This window comes from Passer montanus, unplaced genomic scaffold, assembly GCF_014805655.1.
Source record: "Passer montanus isolate IOZ18808 unplaced genomic scaffold, ASM1480565v1 scaffold21, whole genome shotgun sequence".
Taxonomy (NCBI): domain Eukaryota; kingdom Metazoa; phylum Chordata; class Aves; order Passeriformes; family Passeridae; genus Passer; species Passer montanus.
The window spans coordinates 5,755,262-5,775,388 of record NW_024366703.1 but is presented as its reverse complement, the minus strand read 5'-3'; the positions used below and the strand labels follow the sequence as shown (position 1 = coordinate 5,775,388).

Here is a 20,127-nt window from a genome sequence, read left to right as displayed (position 1 = left end):
TGCAAGAACTGCACTCACTTCTTCCAAGATGGAGGGCACAGGGAAAGGCAGTTTTGTGGTCAGAGGAAGATAAAATGCTGGGATTCCTGGAGCCTATTTCCAACTCTGACTCAAATTCCTTGCCAGGTTGCCTCATTCACCTACTGCCTCTGTACTCTTGCAATTCCACTGGGGGAAGAGTCACTCCTCAGGAGGCTTTGGTAAGGACCTGCTTGCTGCACCTTACAAGAACCTTGGCAGAAGGGCAGGCTCTCCATTCCTGCCACCCATTGCCAGTGTGGCACCTCCCCAGAAGGAAAGCTCTGTGTATGCCCTCTGCTCAGACATACACTGGCAGGCAAGGGACTGCCTTACCTTCAGACACCTAACCTGCAGCTCGGGTGTCAAGTGACATTGCTGGAAAACAAGCAGCACCCTCACTCTCTGCCTGGGCAAAACAGCATTCCTCCACAAAAACAAACAAATCACCTGGCAGTCACTGAGACTCACTGTCTTTGCCCAGGGGCACTTTTGGGCACTCTGGAGGGACCTGCTCACCTCTCTGCCCTGCTGAACCTACACAACTGACAGGGCACTCACCCTCTCAGAAGCCCAAAGGTTTCATTATGGACTTTCCCAGGCCTTGTTCCAGCTAGTGTCTCCTGCTGCTGCAAGCATTTACTGTCTCTTCCTAAGCAGTTAATTCCAGTATTAAGACACACAGTTCATCACAGAGCTGTCTCCAGGGATGGGATGACAGTGTTTTCTGACAGTGTGTTCTGACTGCAGGCAGTCCTGAGTCCAGTAACAAAGCTTTCAGTCCTGCCTGGCGCAGCAGGGAGAGGGAGCCTGAACTGAGAAACAGAGCAGATAAGGGGAGCTGTGTGGAGAAAGAGCCCAGCAGGCCTCGGGATTGACGGGCACAGACTGAAAAGGGGGCACCCTCGGAGACAGCCATGACGTGCTGGCAAAATTTCCTGCAGAAAAACAACAGTGAAACAGCAAGCAGATGCTTTGCACCAGCCAAAGCAGAGTGTGCTGCAGAGAGAGCTTGGATGGCTCCTCCACATCCAGCATCCCAATATTCCACTCTGCAAGCTCATGAAGAGCCCTTGTGTCTCTGCACCGTCACAGAAAAAGTCTGAGACAAATGCCATCTCTGTGGCCAGGTGCTCTGCCTCTCTGTGCCTGCAGAGACTGAAAGCAGCTCTACACAAAGCTTCTGGCTCCCTACTCAACAGGAAAGAGCTGCAGTGTGATGGCCAAAGCACAGTCAGGTACTGACACACCCCAAAGGAGGTCAGCAGCTCCTTTGCTCAGCTCAGCGAGGGCGCTCCCCAGCTGCAGTGTGATGGCCAAAGCACAGTCAGGTACTGACACACCCCGAGGTCAGCAGCTCCTTTGCTCAGCTCAGTGAGGGCACTCCCTGTGCTCTCAGGGACCCAGGTGTGACCAGCTTTGTCTCACACGGGGTGGCCACCCCTCCTGGCACAGCCTCTGAGTGTGGTGTGCTCGTGGCCAGCGCTGCACACTGAGTGAGTGCCAGCACAGCTCACTGGACCTGCCCCATCAGCAGGGCAGGCACAGCCTGAAACTGCTGCCTCACATCTGGCAGCAGCACACGTGCCCCAGGGTGAATCAGGCACCTTGAATCCCTTTACCAGGAGGGGCTGCCTGCCTATTCTGGCATTCCTGTAGCTCCCAGAGACTTAACAGAAGCAAGCCATTCACCCTTTGCTGGATTGCTGCTCTGAACCAAGCTGCTCTCTCTCCTGACAGGTCTCTCCCCTTCTCAGAAGTGTCCTTCTGAGTATCAGTTGCTTCTGGAGGACTTCCATTCTTGTTTCCCCTACACCTTCAAAATGTGAGCACAGCATTCACAGGGAATGTGTAATGGATTCTGTAACAGCACTATCCTTCTCTCCCCATTTTTAAGATGAATTCAGCCTCCTCCTGCCACGCACTGACCCAGGCAGCCCAACCTGCCTGTGGCAGCACCAAGGCCTTCAGGCCACTTGCCAAGTTATGTTCATTTTAGTCCTTAGCAACAAACTGGGGAAGCTCAATGTGTTTGTTACAGCAATTGCACAATGGCCATGAGCTTAGAAAAGACCTCCCTATCCTTCTGCTCAAGGATACCCAATGCAATTTAATCCTTTCTTTCTGATGTGTGGTGCTCTACGAGGTCAGAGGGGCTCAAGGACACTTGCCAGCCCCTCTGTCTGTGAAGGTGGGCTTGTCACAAGAGCCACACGGCTGAAAAGAGCTGGGAGGAGCAAGAGGGGAGCAATTCTCTTTGTACATCTTACAAGAGACAAAGCTTTCTGCAGGCACTTCTGTGACATGACTGACATCAGGTGACAGCAGCAGTTGTAAGGGTATCCTTCCCCACGTATATTCTAAATATGTCAGAGACTGTGTAACCCTTCTGCAACAACCTGAATGTCACATAGTTTAGTGAATCCCTCCAAATTTCCTTGGCACTTTCTTCACTCTGTGTTACATGGGCCACTGGGTTGACAAAGCTTTCTGCAGGCACTTCTGTGACATGACTGACATCAGGTGACAGCAGCAGTTGTAAGGGTATCCTTCCCCACGTATATTCTAAATATGTCAGAGACTGTGTAACCCTTCTGCAACAACCTGAATGTCACATAGTTTAGTGAATCCCTCCAAATTTCCTTGGCACTTTCTTCACTCAGTGTAACATGGGCCACTGGGTTAGCTTTCTGTTTTGCCAGCTCATCTCATCACCCAGACACTACATAGCAGTTCACAAGCCATCAGGCCTTGGGAAGGTCTAGCAGCTACCTGTGTGTGTAATGCAAGTCAACAACAGCCCTTCTCAGCTCCCCGAGTTCCTTCCTGAAACACGCTGAAGCCACTGCCTACACACAAAAATATCACCTTAGCCTTAGAAAGACACATTCCTGAAGCTGCAGCTTCCCTAATGCAACAGTCAACTGCTGTTCCGAGAAGGATAAATTATCCTATGAAAACAAATGCCAAAGCTAAGAAAGGAGGAGAAACTACAGTGGGGGTAGTCTGCAGCCATCACCTCCCACGGTGCCTCGGCAAGGCCATGAGCTCCGGTGGCACTGTCGCTTTCTGTGCCACCCACAGCTGCCTGGCCCTGGAGCCCCTCAGCCCGCGGCTGTCCCGCTCCTACCGCGCCGCTCCTCGGCAGCTCCGGGCCCTGCCCTACCCATTCCCACGTGCGCTGCTTCGCACGGCAGCCTCACAACGCACAGACACGCTCTGTCCCGCGCCCGGCCCGGCCCGGCCCGGCCCTGCCCCGCAGCCCCACGCTTCCTCCCAGAGCCCTCCCCGCACCGCCACCACCCGCCGTGCCGCTCGGCCCCGCCATGGGCGGCTGCGTGGGGCGGCAGCGCCGGGAGCGGCCCGCCGCCGGCGGCAACACCCGCAAGCGAGCCGGTGAGCGAGGGTCGTCCGGGCTGGGCTGCCCCGCGATCGCGGGCACTGGAGTGGGGGGGGTCCCGTGTCCCCCCGGGGGTGGCGCGGGAGGAACGTGGGCACCGGAGGGGCGCAGTCCGCCACGGGACAGCTCCCCCTCGTACAGCCCCAGGAGCCGCTCGGTGCTCTCAGGGTTCCCGGAGCCCGGGGAGCCCGGCGCGGTGCGCGGCCTCGGGAGCGGACGGGAGCGGCGGCTGCCGTCCCGGTGCCCCGGGGCTGTGCGGGGTCAGGGCTGGGGCGCGCGGCGCGTCCCGCCGAGCCCTGCCCGCTCCCGGCTCCTCCCGGGCAGCGCTGTCCGGGGAGGACTGCGGGGCGCGGGTGCCCCGGTCCGGGCTCGGCAGGGTGCTGCTAGCGGAGGGTGCTGCCTGCCCGCCGTCCCGTGCGGCTGCCCGGGGGCACCGCCGCGTCCGCGCTGCCCCGGGGCCTCGGCAGGGGCGGCTAGGGCAGGCAGCGGCGGGGCTGGTGCAGCCCCCGGAGTTACGGTACCGAACACCCGGCTGCCGTGAGGCGCTTCCCCGTGATGCCGCGCCGGAGGTCCCGGGGGCCGCGGGGATGGTACGGCGGACTTTGGCGGAGAAGCCGTGGGCTGGTAGGATGAATCACGCCTTTCCCCTGCCGCCTCCCCGGCCGGTGCCGCCGCAGCCGGTAATTACCGTGTTTATGGCAGAGCGGTAGTGGGCGGCGGGAGAGGAGGGGCAGGAAGCGTGTGCCCGGGACGGGACGCCGCGGCCCTCGCCTGCAGCTGGGATGAGGGAGGCAGCAGGGAAGGGCGTTTTCCGTGGGACGGTGCTCGCCATCCGGCACCACGTGCGGGGTGCCGTGGGCAGCCGCCCCCAGGCGTGCCAGCCTGCCCCGGGGATGCCCTGCTGGGATGGATTGGGGTGGCAGCTCCCCCACCCCGACTCACTTTGCCCCCCAGGAGTGCCTTCCTGCGGGTATCACTGAGGTCTGGGCTTCCTGGCTGACTGTCCCCTCAGCCTGGGGGGATGTGGGGCCATTGCCTTGTGGCTCAGGCTGCTGTGATGGGGGGTGGGATCAGATCCCAACATCTGGGTCTGTGTGATCTCCTCCCGTGCCAGGCAACAGCTGGCTGCAGACCCTGTATTGTCATCCCCACTTGCTCTCCTGGGATGGGTCATGGTCTCTTCCTGGTATGCTGCTGGCATTTGCTGCTGCTGCTTTCTTCCAGGATGTCCCTTCCTGGGAGAGTGGGGCTGTCCCTTGTGCCAGGTGCCCTGGCTGCTTCCTGCCTTTGCTTGCATGGTCCCACCAGCCCATGGCAGCTGCTCAGCAGGTGGTGGGGGATGAAGCAAGGCTACAGCTGCTCTCCCCAGCACTGTGGGGACACTGCCCTGCGCCAGCAGGTCCCAGTACATGAGCACCTGCCCTCAGCAGGGAGGGGTGCTCTGCCTGCACAGCTCTGCTGCCACAGGGGCTGCTGAGCAGCCCCCCTGCCTGGCCAGCTCCTGCCCCGGCTGGGGCTTGTTGTGACCCCCTGTGCAGAGATCCTTCCAGGGCTCCCGGCAGCAGGTGACAGTATTGTCCCTGGGGTGGCCAGCTTAGCACAGCAGGAGCTGGGGATGCCCATGGCACGCTGAGTGGACTCCCTGCCTGGCTCGGGAGTGGACCAGCCAGCACTGCTGCCTTCTGGCTGACATCTTCTCTGGGGCCTCCAGGAGCTGCCAGCTGGGGCTGCCTAAGGCTCCTGCGGGCAGGGAGCAAGCCCAGGGCAGGGAGGGCCTTGGGTCACATCCTCCTGCCTGGGGGTCCCTCAGCAGGGCACGGCGGGGGCTGAGCCACGGGCAGGGTGCTGCAGGCACGGGGCAGGAGGCAGCAGGCTGCCAGCCAGATCCTGTTGGCTCGAGTCCGGGCACAGCGAGCGGATGGACCTGTCTGGTGGTGCTGCCGTGGAGAGTTGCACAAGGGGCTCGGAATAGAGCAGCAGGAGGTGATTAGAAGGTGCAGGCCCAGCTGGGTGGTAGCAATAAATAGACTAGGCTTAAGCCCCTGCCTACCTGGGCAAGGCTGCTGGGCATGTCTGTACACACGAGGCAGCCACAGTCTGTCTCTGCCACAGCTGACCCCCACAGCTCCAGTCCTGCTGCCTCTCCTGGGCCAGCCTCTTCCCTTTGTTGCAAGCAGAGCTGGGGGAATGGTGCTGGGAGTGCTGGCCTGGAGTCCTGGCTGTGAGAACATGAGCCCCAGCCTGATGGCCATAGCAGTGCAGGGACATGATCCCAGACATGTCCTTCAGGCTGGCTTCAGGACACTTCTCCGCTGCCCTCCTGGGGCAGGTGTTGCCTCTGACCTTGCCGTGTCCTGTGGTGCTGCAAATCCCTCTGGCCCAGCACCGTGACTGCTGAATCGGCAGCGCTGGCTGCAGCCGGCTGCCCTTGCTGCTCCAGGGATGAGGGCAGGATGCTGCCTGCCGGGGATGCTGGGTGCCCAGCCCTGGGCTAGCGGAGCACCTGTGCCCCCTGGGGACCCCTGAGGTGGGTGCTGGCTGGGAAGAGATGCTGTACTGGCTCCAGGGGTGAGGCAGGGCCGGTGCAATCAAAAAGGACGTGGAGTGCTGTGTGTCAGCACACCCTTGCTCAGGAGCAGCTGCCTGGGGAACTCGGCTCAGCCCACAGCTGGCAGTGGTGGCTGTCTCCAGTGGCTGGGGTGTGTGGCATTACCTTGCCTGGCAGGATGCTGTGTGGGCACTGGCATCTTCCTGCCCAGCTGGAGCCTCACTTTCCCCTCATCCTGTCCCCAGAGGAGGGGTGCTGCCTGGCCAGCTCAGGGAGGGGGGTGACAGGAAGGAGGTGTTATCATTCATTGTCCCCAGCTCAGCTGGGAGTGACAACAACTCCTTCCTGCCCCACGTGTCCGGCCTGGCTGTGGGACCGATGGGACAGGGCTGTTCCCACAGGGCCACAGCCCAGTATAATGAGGGCATGGTGATCTGGGACTGGCACTGGGGTGGCTCAGATCCCTGGGCAATGCTGGCTGCTGCAGGTCTGTGGGGATGTGGCTAGGGGCTGGTTCAGCCCGTTGCTGGAGCACCTGCAGTCTGGCAGTGATGCCCTCTGTCCCTCTGATGCCCGGGACGTTGTGTGCCTGCTGTCTTGCCTGCAGCTGGTCTCTGTCATCCCGAGGTGGGCAGAGGGAACAGTGAAGTCCTGACCCCCCTTTGCTGCAGCTCAGCCTTTGTAATCCCCTTCTCGTTCCGACTCACCAGCTTATTTCCTGGCTAATTCCCCAAGCTATAAATACTGTGCTGCCTCAAAGGGCCCCGAGGCCCTGTGACTACCCTACGGGGCAGTGGCTGGTCCCCCAAGCAAGGAAGCAAGAGCCCTTGTCCCCCTGGGGCAAAGTGTGTCACTTGGGGGAGCAACTGCTGTGGGGCCAGTGGGATCTTGGGCCAGGCTTGCTTAGGCCAGTCACCCCTGGCTACACTGCGGGCTGTTGTTCACTGGACAGGGTGATCCCCAGACCCTTGCTGGGGTGCAGGAGGTCCTCAGGAAGAACCTGTGGTCGTGGGGAGGTGGGGGGCTGAGGACCCGAGGGGAAACCCTGACCTTTGGCTGAATATCCCCCCTCTGCAGGCCGCAATGAGCCCCTGAAGAAGGAGTGTCCCAAGTGGAAGAGTGACTACCCCATGACAGACGGGCAGCTGCGCAGCAAGCGGGACGAGTTTTGGGACACTGCACCAGCCTTCGAAGGCCGCAAGGAGATCTGGGATGCCCTGAAGGCAGCTGCCTACGCTGTAGAAGCCAATGACCACAGCCTGGCCCAGGCCATCCTCGATGGAGCCAGCATCACCCTGCCCCATGGTGAGGGTCAGCACTGGGTGTTTGGGTGGGCTGTGTGCTGAGTGCCCCATATCTGGGCACATGGGGGTCCCAGGCTGGAGTGGAAAGGGGGTCCCACCTGCCATCCAGAGCTCAGCCCAGCTGAGGCGAGAAAGGCAGGCTGTGCCATGCTGCTTGAGGTGGCCCTGTCCCCATTTGAGTGGTCCATGGGGATTCCCACCCTTAGTGTCTTATCCTGCTGTCCCCAGGGTCCCTGACGGAGTGCTATGATGAGCTGGGCAACCGCTACCAGCTGCCCGTCTACTGCCTTGCACCCCCCGTCAACCTGATCCTGGAGCGGAGCGAGGAGGAGGCGCTGGAGCCGGCCGAGCCTCCGCCCAACGCGCGCCGCGAGTTCACCCTCAAGGTGCGCCTCTCCACCGGCAAGGACCTGCGCCTCAGCGCCAGCATGAGTGACACCATCGGGCAGCTGAAGAAGCAGCTGCAGGCGCAGGAGGGCATTGACCTGGCCTGGCAGCGCTGGTTCTTCTCAGGCAAGCTGCTCACTGACCGCACACGACTGCAGGAGACCAAGATCCAGAAGGATTTTGTTGTGCAAGTGATTGTCAACCAGCCCCTTCCACCCAGGAACTGAGCCACCCCCTGCTGGTTGAGGGGAGAGGACAGGGGGCTGGGGGACAGCGGCACCTCTGGGGATTCCCTGTGCTGTGTTCTGACCCATCCGGAGCTGCTCCTGCTCCCCCCTGAGGCTGCCACACAGGTGATCCCCCCAGGACGGTCTGCATGGGGCTGTGCCACCACGGTGGCTCCCCTTGGCCGGGGACACGGGCAGGCGCCGTGTTTGCTGAAGGAGTTCAAGACCAAATGTCTCTGGGGCTGGGGCTCCTCTGCCAGGCTGTGCCGGCAGGGAGAGGCTGTGACCCACTGGGCTCTGGCTTCCCCCTGGCCAGGAGACCCGTGGGGTGCTGGGCTGGGTGGAGATGTCTCCCCTCTGTACATAGTCTGTATTTATCAATAAAGCCTTTTCATCCTTCCTCTGGCCTTGGGGACAGGCTGGAGAGGGCTGTAACCCATAGCCATGAGGTCCCTGTGACTGTCCTGTATCTGCTCCCATGTCAGAATGGGCACAGGGTGGTCAGGGGTAGCCTGGACACCCCAGCTCTGCTCCCTAGTGCCACCCTGACCCTGTCCTGCCCGCCCTGGCTGTTTGCTTGCCAGGACCCCCTCCCCTGCATTGTCCCATTGTCATTCCAGCTGCTTCTTAGTGTGGGTTGCCACCTCCCTTTCCTGGTGCTTCCCCTCTGGAGGTTTAAGCTTGTGTCTGCCCTTGAGCTAGATGGGACAGTCTGTGGAGGGGAACAGTCCCAAGGCTACCTTCATGACCACCGTGACCTGCCCTGATGAAAATAGTCCTTCTGCTCTGGGAGCTGTCACACCCCTGGGACAGGGCACCCAAGGATGGCCCTGGGAACTGCCCAGGAGGGTAGCAGTGACGTGTAGCTGCCTGTCCCTCCCCCAGGTCGGTGCCCAGCGCATTAACTGTCCCGGCACAAGGCAGTGTTGGCCTCATCTTACAAGGGGGAAGTTCTCAGGAGGGTTGAACAATGTTCCTGCTGCCGGGAATAGCTGCGGGCTCTGCCTGTTGGCCCCACGTGAGGCAGTCTCCTGCTGCCAGGCTGCCATGTGCTGTGGGGGGGGCCAGGCAGCCTCGGGGACCCTGGCAGGGCTGCTCAGAATGTTCCACACCTGAGGTCATCCTCTAAAGCAGCATGGAGGGGCCGTGACTCCTGGCAGCCCGTGCTGCCTGCTGCTGGCTGAGAGACTTCAGGGGTCCCATTGCCTCCATTTAGGGTGGGCAGGTACCCTCAGGCCCCCACCCTGCCCAAGGTGCCAGGGAACCTTGGGCAATGTTGGTGGCTGCAGCAGCATCTGATGGGACAGAGATGGGAGCATCTTGCTTGCCCAGGCTGCATGGCACAAGCATAGGTGCCATGCCTGTGGGATGACCCTGGATCATGTCCCTGTTCTGCTGAGCCTCTCCTGACTGGCTGTCACAGGTTCTGCACACTGCAGCTCCCCATAACGAGCACAGATGTCCTGGTCAACCCAGGGTGTGTGTGTGTGGGGGGGGGTCTCTTTAAGAGGGTGTGGGGCTGGAGAGGTGAGTCAGGGCAGAAAGCAGGAGGGTGAGCTCATGGCAAAGCTGCCCCAGTCATGTGGAGCAGCCACAGCTGTTGGTGCCCTTGGGCTGTGGGACAGAGGGGCCAGCAGCATAAAGCCCCACGGCCAGCAAAGCCACCGGCAGCACCAGGAGCCAGGCTGGGAACTCCCTGCCCGTGGCAGCAAGGAGAAGAGGACACATCCTGCACAGGACTGTGCACTGCAGGCAGACATGGAGCTGGATGTGGAACGGGCCAAGGAGCTCATCGAGCAGAAGCTGGCAGAGGAGGAGAAGGAGGAGGTGGGTCCATAGGGCAGGGGAACCTTCCTGGGCTGTAGTAGGAACCCCATTGTACTCTGTCCATCCTTAGGGACTCGGATGTGAGGAGGCTGGCACCGACCTTGCCATCCTGGGGGATGTATGAAGGTGTCCAAGGGCTCTCAGGGGGATCAAGTTCCCAACCCGGCAGCTCTAGCCCATGGGGCAGAACTGAGCAGCCGGCAGGTGCCCGGCTTGCCAAGCAGGGTGGGCAGGCAAGCGCAAGCCCAAGGGCTGCCAAGCACCCCACAGACCTCAGCAGCGAGTGGAGCCATGCCCAGAGCCACCTTCCCCGGCAGGCTGAGGACGGAGGCAGTGGGGCTGCCCTGTGCCCAGACAAGACCATGCAGCACCCGCTGTGCCTGTGCAGAAACTCAAAGGGGATGGAGCTCGGGAGCCGCCGGCCGTGGAGCGGATGAACACACCCGATCTGGAGGAGGAGAAACGCTGTGGGCCCAGGAACTGGGGCCTTGAGGCCATCAAGGTGAGTGGGCTGGGGCACAGGGTGGCCCGGGGTGGCTGGTCACAGACGAGTCAAACGGGGCGCTGGGTGTGCTCACCAGGGCCAGGAGAAGGTGCGGAGGAGTTCAGTGGATCTGAGGCGGGAGATCATCGATGTGGGGAGCATCCAACGACTCATCGAGCTCCGCAAGCAGCGCCGGCAGCGCCGCGCAGAGCGGGCAGCCACCCCTGAGCCCACCCCACCACCTGAGCCCCTGGAGATTGTACGTCAGGGGTTCCACGGTGTGGGAGGGGGCTGCTGGGAGAGGGGCTGGACCACCCACAGGCCAGCCCTTGGGTCACCCTGCCACTCAGAGACCTACCTGGGGAAGCAGGGCGGGGGGCCCCCATGTTGTCCCCTCTCCTGCACCCCTGTGCTGCCCCAGCCCTGAGCCTGTGCCATTGCCAGGACGGGCCTGTGGAGCCAGAGACCTTCCTGCGAGCCGCTGTCCAGGGCAAGATGCACGTCATCGAGAAGTTCCTGGCAGACGGTGGCTCCCCCGACACATGTGATGAGGTAGCATTCCTGGCAGCCACTGGTTGTCCCCCCCACCTGTTTCATGCCACCAAGTCCTGCAGCCATGCCCCACCATGCCCGTGGGTGAGGGCTGGGACCCTTGGCACAGGGCTGGAGGTACAACCAGACTGGGCAGGGGAGGATGCATCTGTCCTCCAACGTGCCCCCCTGTCCCGCAGTTCCACCGCACAGCCCTGCACCGCTCCTCGCTGGAGGGACACATGGAAATCCTGCAGAAGCTGCTGGACAGTGGGGCCACTGTTGACTTCAGGGACCGGGTGAGGCTGGACTCTGCTTCCAGCTGCATGCTGGTCTGGGCATCTGGGTGTGTTGCAGCCAGAACTACAGCAGGACTGGGGACCCTGCAGTGGGGCAGTGCTGTCCCCATCATGGAAGTGGCTGCAGGCAGGGCTCTGCCACTTCAGCTCCAGCATGGGGACCTGCTGGGGCAGGGGACAGGCACAGGGTAGGGGTGTCCCCCACCATGACACAGCACTGTATGTCCAGCTGGACTGTACTGCCGTGCACTGGGCCTGCCGGGGTGGGCACCTGGATGCTGTCAAACTGCTGCAGGATCGTGGAGCAGACCTCAATGTGAAGGACAAGGTGAGCAGGGCAGAGCAGGACATAGGGCTGTGCCAGGGGCATACCCTGGAGTACCAGGGCTGACCCTCTGCTGGGTTAGCAGATGGGGGTGCTGATCCCCCCTGATGTCCCTCTCATCCCCCCTCAAGCTGCTCAGCACACCCCTTCACGTGGCCACCCGAACCGGACACCTTGACATTGTGGAGCATCTCATCCACTGCGGGGTGGCTATCAATGCCCCAGACAGGGTGAGTGCTGCAGCCATGCAGGCATCACTGGGGGCAACACTCATCCCCCTGCCTTTGTTGACCCCTCTGAGGGCTTCCAGCACCCACGGAGGGGCACATCTGGACACACACATCCCTGCCTCAGGATGGTTGCAGCTGCAGCCAGGTCTGGGACAGGAGCAGTCCCCTTTATTCGTGTGGAGATGGCTGTGCTGGGGACTGGGGAGCAGTGCTGGGGGCAGGCAGAGGGTCCTTGTCCCTGGCCCATAATCTCCAGTGAAGCTGTGTCTCTCAGGAAGGTGACACAGCACTGCATGATGCCACACGGCTCAGTCGCTACAAGATCATCAAAACGCTGATCCTGCACGGGGCTGACATGATGGCCAAGAATGAGGTGAGTGTGTGGGGCCAGCACTGAGGCCATTTGCTGCCCCACCCTGTTGCATCACCCTGTGCCCAGCCTCTCTCTGCCCACCCTTGCAGGCTGGCAAGACCCCGACAGACCTGGTGCAGCAGTGGCAGGTGGACACGCGCCAGGCGCTGGAGACCAAGGAGCAGCCACAAGGGGAGATGGAGGTCCCTGCATGATGGCACCAGGCAGGGACTAGGGGCTGGGCTCAGCTCCAAGGAGCAGGATCCGGACAAGGCTTGTCTGTGTCAATAAAAGTCAGCAAAGAGCAGAGTTTGGCTCCAGGTGGCTTTCAGGTTGGGCAGCCTGCAGCAGCGTTGCTGGGCCTGGGGAAGCTGGGTTATCCTGGGAGCAGGGTTATCCTGGGAGCTGGGTTATCTGGCAGCATGATGAGCCCTGCCTTCTATCACTAGGACTCAAGTATTGGTGACACCAAGTGGTCCAAGGGCAGGACCTTGCTACAGGAGTCCTGATTGCTCACAGTCCTAGAAGTCCCACCTAGGCAAGCTCAGGGAGGAAAAATACATGGAGGACAGCTCAGCCTGTGTCCATGGTGTGCTGGAGGCTGGGGCTGTGCCAAAGAGCAGAAGCTGTACCCATGCTGGACAGCCACTCTGTAGGGCTGGATGGCTTCTTGTCCTTCTGCCTTTCCTGCTGTAGCCATCCCCAGGGGACAGCTGGTCCCTCTGCACACATGCTGAGTGCAGTGCTCACACTCACCCGTTTACAGGAGACCCTACACTGACAGGTGGCTCAGGTGATCCCTGACCGAAGCCCTGGGACTGCTTGCAATGCCGGGTCCCTCTCTGGCCTTGCAGCCCAGCCCTGTAGGAGGCAGAGGGATGGCTGCCAGGGCTGGCAAGCAGAAGGGAAAGCCACGGCCGCGGTGGCCAAAGCTCAGCTGGAGGGGCGCTGAGCTCCTTGCAGGCAGCTCCTGGAGGGGGAAGAACATCCTGAGCTCATGCGGTACCACCCCCCATGTCACCTGCCCAGCAGGGCTGCGGGTCCCCCACGTGCCCCGTCAAACATTAACAGCGCTCGGCGGGGCGGGCAGCGCAGCCGGCGGCAGCGCCCGGCCACCATGGCACTCGGCTCCCGCCTCGCCTCCTCCCTCCGGCCTGCCCTGGCGGCTCGGCACTGGGCAGCTCCCGGGCACTGCCGGGGGCTCAGCGCCCCGCAGGGGTCAGAGCCCTCCTTCAATCTTGGCGGCATCTTCCCACCGCTCGCCACCCCTTTCTCGCCCGCGCAGGAGGTGGACTATGCCCAGCTGGAGGGGAACCTGCGCCGCTACGCCGCCATCCCTTTCCGAGGTAAGCGCTGCCCCATCCTCCTCGGGCAGGCTCCCGCCAGGTCCCCGCCTGCCCCAGAGGCTGTGCGGCAGCCTGCCAGCTCCCCAAGGGTGCTCAGCCTCTAGCTGGACTTTGCTCCCTGGCTGGCAGCACCTCGGGTCACCATGGCACATGCCCAGGCACACGAGTGTGTCCTTGCACACCCCCACCACACGCCAGCATGTGCTTGCACACACACTCCACACATGTGCAGGCTTGCACACATGCTGCACTCATAGCTGCAGGCTTGAAGTTATGCAATGCACTTTCATGCACACAAAAATTCCTGGGATATGTATCTGTCAATTGCCAAGGATGGATAGATAATTGATAGGAGAGGAGCTGCAGAGGAGGCTGCAGCCTCACAAGGATGATCCAGAGTCTCCTCTCTTCTGCCCAGGAGGCTGGGACTGCAAGGACATAAGCAGGAGAGGGCACTCTGTGGGCTGTGGAGCTCTGCCTGGGTGCCAGCAGCAAAGAAGGGAGTGACAGTAATGCGAATACCTGACGGGCCTGGCACTCCTCTCCTGTGCCTGAGCTCTGCCCTCCCCACGTTTGTGTTCCAGGGCTGGTGGTGCTGGGCTCCAACGGGGAGTATCCATACCTGGCATCCCGGGAGAGGGTGGAGGTGGTGAGCTGCGTGCGCCGGGCGCTGCCCAGGGACCGCTTGCTGCTGGCTGGCTCGGGCTGCGAATGTGAGTGCCTGTGTGGGGGGCAGTGCAGGGGCCGTGTGTCCCCCCGGAGCACCCCTCACCCTTTGCCTCCTCCCCAGCCACCCAGGCCACCATCGAGCTGACAGTCAGCATGGCAGAGGCGGGGGCTGACGTGGCACTGGTAGTGACACCCTGCTATTACCGGGGGGCCATGACCGCTGCTGCCCTGATCCATCACTACACGGAGGTGAGCCGTGTCCAGCGCCTGCCAGCAGCTGGGGCAGCAGGTTACACACATCCAGTGTGTCCCCAGCTACTGAAATCTGCCTGGCTGCCTGCAGGTTGGCGACGCATCCCCCATCCCTGTGGTGCTGTACAGTGTCCCTGCCAACACCGGCCTGGACCTGCCCATGGAGGCTGTCATCACCTTGGCTCAGCACCCAAACATCATTGGGATCAAGGACAGCGGTGGCGACGTGAGTGGGGCAGGACTTTCCCAGGGCTGCCTAGCACCAAACATGGACCTAAGCTGGGAATGGGGAGCTGGGACTTGCAGCCCTTCCCGGGACCCCAGGGCTGCCAGCAGGCACCCTGCAGCAAGGGGGGCTGGGTGATGCCTGCCCCAGGGCACAGCATGTCTCTCCCCAGATCACCCGCATGGGGCTGATGGTCCACAAGACAAGGAAGGAGGATTTCCAGGTGCTGGCAGGATCAGCTGGCTTCCTGCTGGCCAGCTACGCTGTGGGTGAGTGCAGCTGCCCATCCCTGGCTGGGGACACTGGCAGGGGGAGGCAGTGAGAGACCGGGAGGTGCTGGCTAGGCACAGCATGCTGAGCTGGCTGCCAACGTGTCCTGGTGTCTCTAGGTGCCTCGGGGGGTGTGTGTGCCCTCGCCAATGTTCTGGGTGACCCACTGTGTCAGCTGGACCGGCTGTGCCGCAGGGGCCAGTGGCAGGAGGCCCGTGACCTGCAGCACCGCCTCATTGAGCCCAACACAGCGGTGAGCAGGCCGGGATGCTGAGGGGAGGGCGTGCCAGGCCATGACAGAGGCAAAGAATGGGAGTCCCTTGGGCTGCAGGGGGTGGAGGGGTGGTTCAGGGCGACAGGAGCCAAGACAGGCTGGAGGTGAGAAGGTGGGAAGTGCCAGCCCTGTCACGTTAAGGAACAGCTTGTCCACTGGCACCGGGCACTGCATGACCCTCCGTCATGCAGAGCCTTGCTGGCTATTTATAGCAGCAGTATGTGTGGGGGAAGAGCTGGTCCTTCCTGGGCCCCTCAACCCACTGTGGACTGGCCTGTCCCTGCTGCAGAGCCCAAAGTGCCACAGAGCTCCCGTGTGGAGTCCTGTGTGGGTGTGCTCTGCCCCCACCCCACAGTGGGCTCTTCATGGGGTGCTGCAGCCAGCTCACACCCTGCCAGCCTGGCAGCCCCACGTGGCGAGGACAGGAGTGATGGCAAGCAAAGCACAGCAGAGCCCAGAGAGCCTCCACGCCCTCCCTCCCACAGGTCACCCGCCGGTTTGGGGTCCCGGGGCTGAAGAAGGCCATGGAGTGGTTTGGCTACTACGGAGGGCCCTGCCGAGCACCCCTGGCCCCTCTGAGCCCTGCCCAGGTTGAAGAGCTGAGGAGCACCTTCAGTGCCAATGGCTGGTTGTGAGGTGTTCTCCATCTGCCCCTTCTCGCACTGGGAAGGTACAGGAGTCAGGGAACTGGGGACATTCTGGGGATGCTGGGAGGTGGCCAGGAGAGGGCTGCCATGTTACTCTTCCCTGTTGGACAGGGCTAGACTGGGTAGAGGAGGGCAACCCCAGGCCAGCCTGCAGCCCTGCCAGCTCCCAGGGACCTGTTGTCTTCTCCTGGGGAGGGGTGGATCCTTGTGCCATGAATAAACCTGCAGTCCCCTCTTTGTGTCTGCAGTCCTGTCTGTGCAAGGCCCCCGTGCCATCCCTGCTCCCAGCAAAAAAGACATGGCACAGGTGTTTGGCAACATGGTTTACTGAGCTGAGGCCCGTGCAGGCAGCAGCACAAGGCAGGGTCACAGCAAGGCACGGGACCCGGTGCGGGCAGAGCCTGGCAGGGAGGGCACGGCCCCTGGAGCCTGCACTGGGCAGTGAGGGCTGCCGGGACCCCTGTGCCAGGGCCAGCCAGACCGCACCGGGGGCCAAGGTGAGCATGCAGTGGGGAGGTGAAGGACGCCTGTGGGGGGCAAAATGGGGAACTGTGTGCCCCCTGCCTGCCCCTTCACTGCACCTCTATCCCCGCCCTGCCCAGGCCTCCTGCTCCAGCCCTGGCACTCCATGCAGCCCTGCTCACGTGCCTCATTCCGGGCTCCAGCTGACCCTTCTCCTTGCTCCCCATTGCTACCATCCTCCACCAGCCATGTGCCAGGCTGGGCATTCCCCAGTCGCTCTTGGTGGGGATGCTGCTGCTGATGTCCCCAAGGCAGTGGGTGGATGGGTGGATTGGCACAGGGATGAGGGGGACGCAGCCCCTTGGCTGGCCCTTAGAGCAGGTTGGGTTCCTTGGGGACACAGTGTCACCGTACCCTGGGCATGCAGAGGGATGGCCCGTCGCCCAGAGCTGAGCGTGCAGGCCACAGCCTGCCCGGGGTGCCCACCCTGCCTCCAGGACCAGGCCAACAAAGTGAGCCAGGAGCTGCCCCTCTGGGGGTATGTGGTTCAGTCAGCAGCTTCCAGCCAAGGCACCCTGGCAGTGGGGTCAGGGACCAGCCTCTACCCCTCTGCTCCATCCTCTGCAGCTGGCTAGCAGCTGTAGTGGTCCACAGTCTTCCTGGGGGGAAGAGGGGCCAAACCCCTGTCCTTCTGCTGCTCCAGCAGGTGCCAGGGCTACAGCCAGAAAGAGAAGGCACCACGGCTGCCCCAGGGCACTTGGGTGGAGAGCGGAGGGTCCCATCCCCTCCAGCGCAGGGGCTTGGCAGGAGGATGCTTGGAGGGGCCGAAGGGCAGGGAGGCACCCAGCAGTGCCACATCCCTTCTGCAGGGCCAGCCAGCGCCCAAGTAGGGGGGTCCCTGCTCTGGTGGGAGGGCATGACATCACGCTGTCAGGCTGTGGGCAGACTTGGAGGCGCCCTGGGCCCTCTGGATGATGGCCGTGCATTTCTCCCGCCGCAGCAGCTTGTTGTTCTCAAAGAAGCCCTCATTGCGGGGCACGCCGTGCGAGCCATCAGGGAAGGTCAGGAGACCTGGGGAGGGGAGGCAAGGGCTGGCAGTGAGGAGGCAGGGATGGGGCCAGGGAAGGAGGGATGGAGCGGGAGATGCTGGAAGGGGCTGTGCTGAGCAGGGGCCGTGCAGCACTCACCGAAGCCGTACACGCGCCCGCCTTTGAACTCGCCCTCAAAGGTCATGTTGTCACAGCGCGTGAAGACTCCGACGCCATTGAACTTGCCCTGCACAAACTCCCCCTCGTACCTGTGCGGGAGGGTCTCCTGAGGCAGCAGCTCCCCGCGGCAAGGGGGAATGCCCGGGGAGGCGTAGGCAGGAGCGCCGTGCCCACCTGGAGCCATCGGAGAAGGTGAGCACGCCGCAGCCGTGGAAGAGCCCGTTCTCAAAGTGCCCCACGTAAGCAGTGCCATCCGCAAACGTCAGCTGGCCGATGCCGTGCCTGCGACCTAGGTGACAGCAGAAATGGGCAGCACTGGGCAGAGGTGTGGACCTGCCCCAGCGTGGGGCTGGGCAGAGGTGTGGGGTTTGCTTGTCCCCCAGCATGGTGGCACCGTTCCCTCCTGCCACATCTCACCTTCTTTCCACTCGCCGTGCGACCTAGGTGACAGCAGAAATGGGCAGCACTGGGCAGAGGCGGGACCTGCCCCAGCCTGGGGCTGGGCAGAGGTGTCCCCCAGCACGGTGGCACCGTTCCCTCCTGCCTCATCTCACCTTCTTTCCACTCGCCACGGTACTCCTCCCCGTTGGAGTAGGTGAAGGAGCCTTTGGTGAGGGTCATGGCAACAGCCTCCAGCACAGCAGGACGAGAGCTGCCAGGGGGAGGCACAGAGAGCTGCTGGGCAGGGAGAGCAGCTGGGCTTGCCCAGAGCCCTTGCATCCTCTCAGCTGGCAGAGAGGAGCCTGTCTGCCCTGGGGACAGCTCTGCCAGGGCACAGCACACATGAGGAGGAGGTGAGCCCAGGAGCACAGCTGCCCTGCCCAGGCTCTGAAACCCCAGCCGCCAGGTTCGGGTTGCTGCCCGCCCCACTGCAGGGCTCGGGGAGATGTGAGCCCACGGGGGTCACAGCCCTGTGAAATGTGAGTGAGTGGCAGGAAGAGGAGTGTGGCACGAACTGGCTGCCTCCGTCATGGCACTCCAGCAGAACCCCAGAGGTCCTGCACTGTGCAGGCTCAGGCCAGGAGCCACTCTCAGCTTTGTTCCCGACAGAAACAAACGTTTTGGAGAGGAGATGGATTTTCTGCATTGCGTTCAGTAGCAGTTCCTCAGGAGAGTGAGGAGAGAGCTTGTGGGGTTTCTGGATTCAGCATCAAGAATGGGCAGACGCAGTTCACCCCCAGGGATGAGAGGACACTCCTCCCAAGAGGGACAGCAGAGATAGGATCCTGGGGCTCTGCTCGGCTACCCAGGCTTTGCAAATCTCCCTGCCACCAGCAAGCATCTCCTAGAGCCCTGTACACCTCAGAGCCCTGCCACGCAGCACAGCGCTCCCCAGCACGCAGGAAGGCACCAGAACAGAGACAGCCCCGCGGGTGGGCTGGGCGCTGCCTCTCCAGCAGCTGCCGGCGCAGCTCCGGCAGTGCCAGCGGTGGGAAGGGGCTCCCAGCATCCAGGCGGGGTCCAGCCGCTTACAGAGCATCCCCCAAGAGGCGGCTACTGGACCGCAAGACCCAGCAGGAGCAAAACAGGAACTCGCCGGGGCTTTGTGTGCGGAGCAGCGGCCCCAGCCGAGGCTGAACAGTGCTCCCTGCTGCTGATGGGAGGGAGCGGAGCGCCGGCTCCCAGCCCGCAGCCTGCCCAGGCGCAGGAGAGGGTGCTGCGGCGGGCGGCGGCACGGCCAGGGACACTTCACGCGGGGGACAGCGCCCCACGAGCTCTTCAGCCCGCCGCAGGGAGGGGCAGCCCAGCGCAGCCCGGACCGCGCGGCGGCCGGGGGCACGGCCCCGTGAGCCGCACACCCCGGGCCCCCGGGCGAGGCACCCGCACCCCGCTGTGTCGGTATCCCCTCGTGTCTCTGCTCCCGTGAGCGCCCATCCGCACCCCGCCGTGTCCGTGCACCCGCACCCCGGCGTGTTCATGCACCCACGGCTGACACACGCGCGCCCCAGCACCGGGAGCGCGTGGCGATGCTCACGGGCCCGGGGCGCGCCCAGGAGCGGGGCGGGCGGCGCAGGGACCCGCGGCCCGCGCTCACCTGGCTCCGCGCTGTCCGCCCGCACCGCTGCCCACCACGGCCCGCCGAGGGGCGGCGGCCGCCACCGCCCCTGCCAGCACCCCGCCCCGCCGGGCGGTGCCTCGCCGCCAGCGTCCATCCCCACTCGCCGTTGGCTGTTTCCATGGCAACCGCTAGCAACGCGGCTGTTCATTGGCCAGCTGCGCAGCACGCCCTCGCCGGTCGCCATCTTTGTGTGGGGCAAGGAGCTCGCCCCCGCGGGAGTGGCTGCAGAGGGGCAGCGCCCTCGCCCTGCCGCCATCTTTGTAAAGGGCAGCAATGGGCACGGCCACTCCAGAGCGTCCATCTTTGTGTAGGGCACCGGCGCCAGCCGCCACGGCGCGGGTGTACGGGAGGCAAAGACACGCTGGGCTCCCGAACGAGCGGTTCGAGGCCCGAGAGCTCCTGATCTAGCCCCAGCGGTGCCATGTCCGCGGCCGCCGGGCCGGAGGTGGCGCGGCCCGGGGCGGAGCAGCCAATGGGGTGCGGCGGGGGGCGGAGCAGCCCCGGGGGCGCGGCGGGTGTACGGGAGGCAAAGACACGCTGGCCTTCCCGAACGAGCGGTTCGAGGCCCGAGAGCTCCTGATCTAGCCCCAGCGGTGCCATGTCCGCGGCCGCCGGGCCGGAGGTGGCGCGGCCCGGGGCGGAGCAGCCAATGGGGTGCGGCGGGGGGCGGAGCAGCCCCGGGGGCGCGGTGACGCGGGCGGAAGCGGAAGCGGCGGCAGCGGCGCGGCGGGGCCGGGCGGGCGGCGCGGTGGACGAGACGAGCCCGCTGGTGTCGCCGGAGA

General features: G+C 63.3%; 5 protein-coding genes across 6 annotated transcripts in view; 4 read left to right on the top strand and 1 right to left on the bottom strand.

Moving 5' to 3' along the window:
• Positions 1 to 3,328: 3,328 nt before the first annotated feature.
• Positions 3,329 to 8,325, top strand: UBTD1 (ubiquitin domain containing 1). Of its 2 annotated transcripts, none has more exons than XM_039709412.1 (3): positions 3,329 to 3,414; positions 7,044 to 7,271; positions 7,499 to 8,325. In XM_039709412.1, the coding sequence occupies exons 1-3, from the start codon at positions 3,345 to 3,347 to the stop codon at positions 7,882 to 7,884; spliced, it is 684 nt and encodes a 227-aa protein (XP_039565346.1). In that variant the 5' UTR covers positions 3,329 to 3,344; the 3' UTR covers positions 7,885 to 8,325. The 2 variants fall into 2 exon arrangements, with proteins under 2 accessions (XP_039565346.1, XP_039565347.1); XM_039709413.1 differs by lacking the exon at positions 3,329 to 3,414 and adding an exon at positions 3,888 to 4,098.
• A 166-nt stretch (positions 8,326 to 8,491) lies between these two features.
• On the top strand, positions 8,492 to 12,241 carry ANKRD2 (ankyrin repeat domain 2). Its single transcript, XM_039709404.1, has 9 exons — positions 8,492 to 9,711; positions 10,100 to 10,213; positions 10,293 to 10,454; positions 10,640 to 10,747; positions 10,927 to 11,025; positions 11,255 to 11,353; positions 11,482 to 11,580; positions 11,855 to 11,953; positions 12,043 to 12,241. The coding sequence occupies exons 1-9, from the start codon at positions 9,343 to 9,345 to the stop codon at positions 12,145 to 12,147; spliced, it is 1,254 nt and encodes a 417-aa protein (XP_039565338.1). The 5' UTR covers positions 8,492 to 9,342; the 3' UTR covers positions 12,148 to 12,241.
• Positions 12,242 to 12,914: 673 nt separating this feature from the next.
• HOGA1 (4-hydroxy-2-oxoglutarate aldolase 1) lies at positions 12,915 to 15,855 on the top strand. Its single transcript, XM_039709405.1, has 7 exons — positions 12,915 to 13,278; positions 13,863 to 13,991; positions 14,069 to 14,196; positions 14,291 to 14,425; positions 14,598 to 14,694; positions 14,815 to 14,948; positions 15,455 to 15,855. Exons 1-7 carry the CDS (start codon positions 12,930 to 12,932, stop codon positions 15,602 to 15,604), a joined length of 1,122 nt encoding a protein of 373 aa, XP_039565339.1. The 5' UTR covers positions 12,915 to 12,929; the 3' UTR covers positions 15,605 to 15,855.
• Positions 15,856 to 15,926: 71 nt separating this feature from the next.
• On the bottom strand, positions 15,927 to 19,478 carry MORN4 (MORN repeat containing 4). The gene is made up of 5 exons (XM_039709415.1): positions 19,322 to 19,478; positions 17,841 to 17,938; positions 17,461 to 17,575; positions 17,266 to 17,375; positions 15,927 to 17,149 (listed from the first exon to the last, which is right to left on the bottom strand). Exons 2-5 carry the CDS (start codon positions 17,905 to 17,907, stop codon positions 17,001 to 17,003), a joined length of 441 nt encoding a protein of 146 aa, XP_039565349.1. The 5' UTR covers positions 17,908 to 17,938; positions 19,322 to 19,478; the 3' UTR covers positions 15,927 to 17,000.
• A 465-nt stretch (positions 19,479 to 19,943) lies between these two features.
• The window catches only part of PI4K2A (phosphatidylinositol 4-kinase type 2 alpha), a 6,710-nt gene continuing 6,526 nt past the window's right edge, over positions 19,944 to 20,127 (top strand). Inside the window, exon 1 of the mRNA XM_039709055.1 lies at positions 19,944 to 20,114. Coding sequence (XP_039564989.1) covers positions 19,944 to 20,114 — 171 coding nt within the window. The remainder of the gene's footprint in view (positions 20,115 to 20,127) is intronic.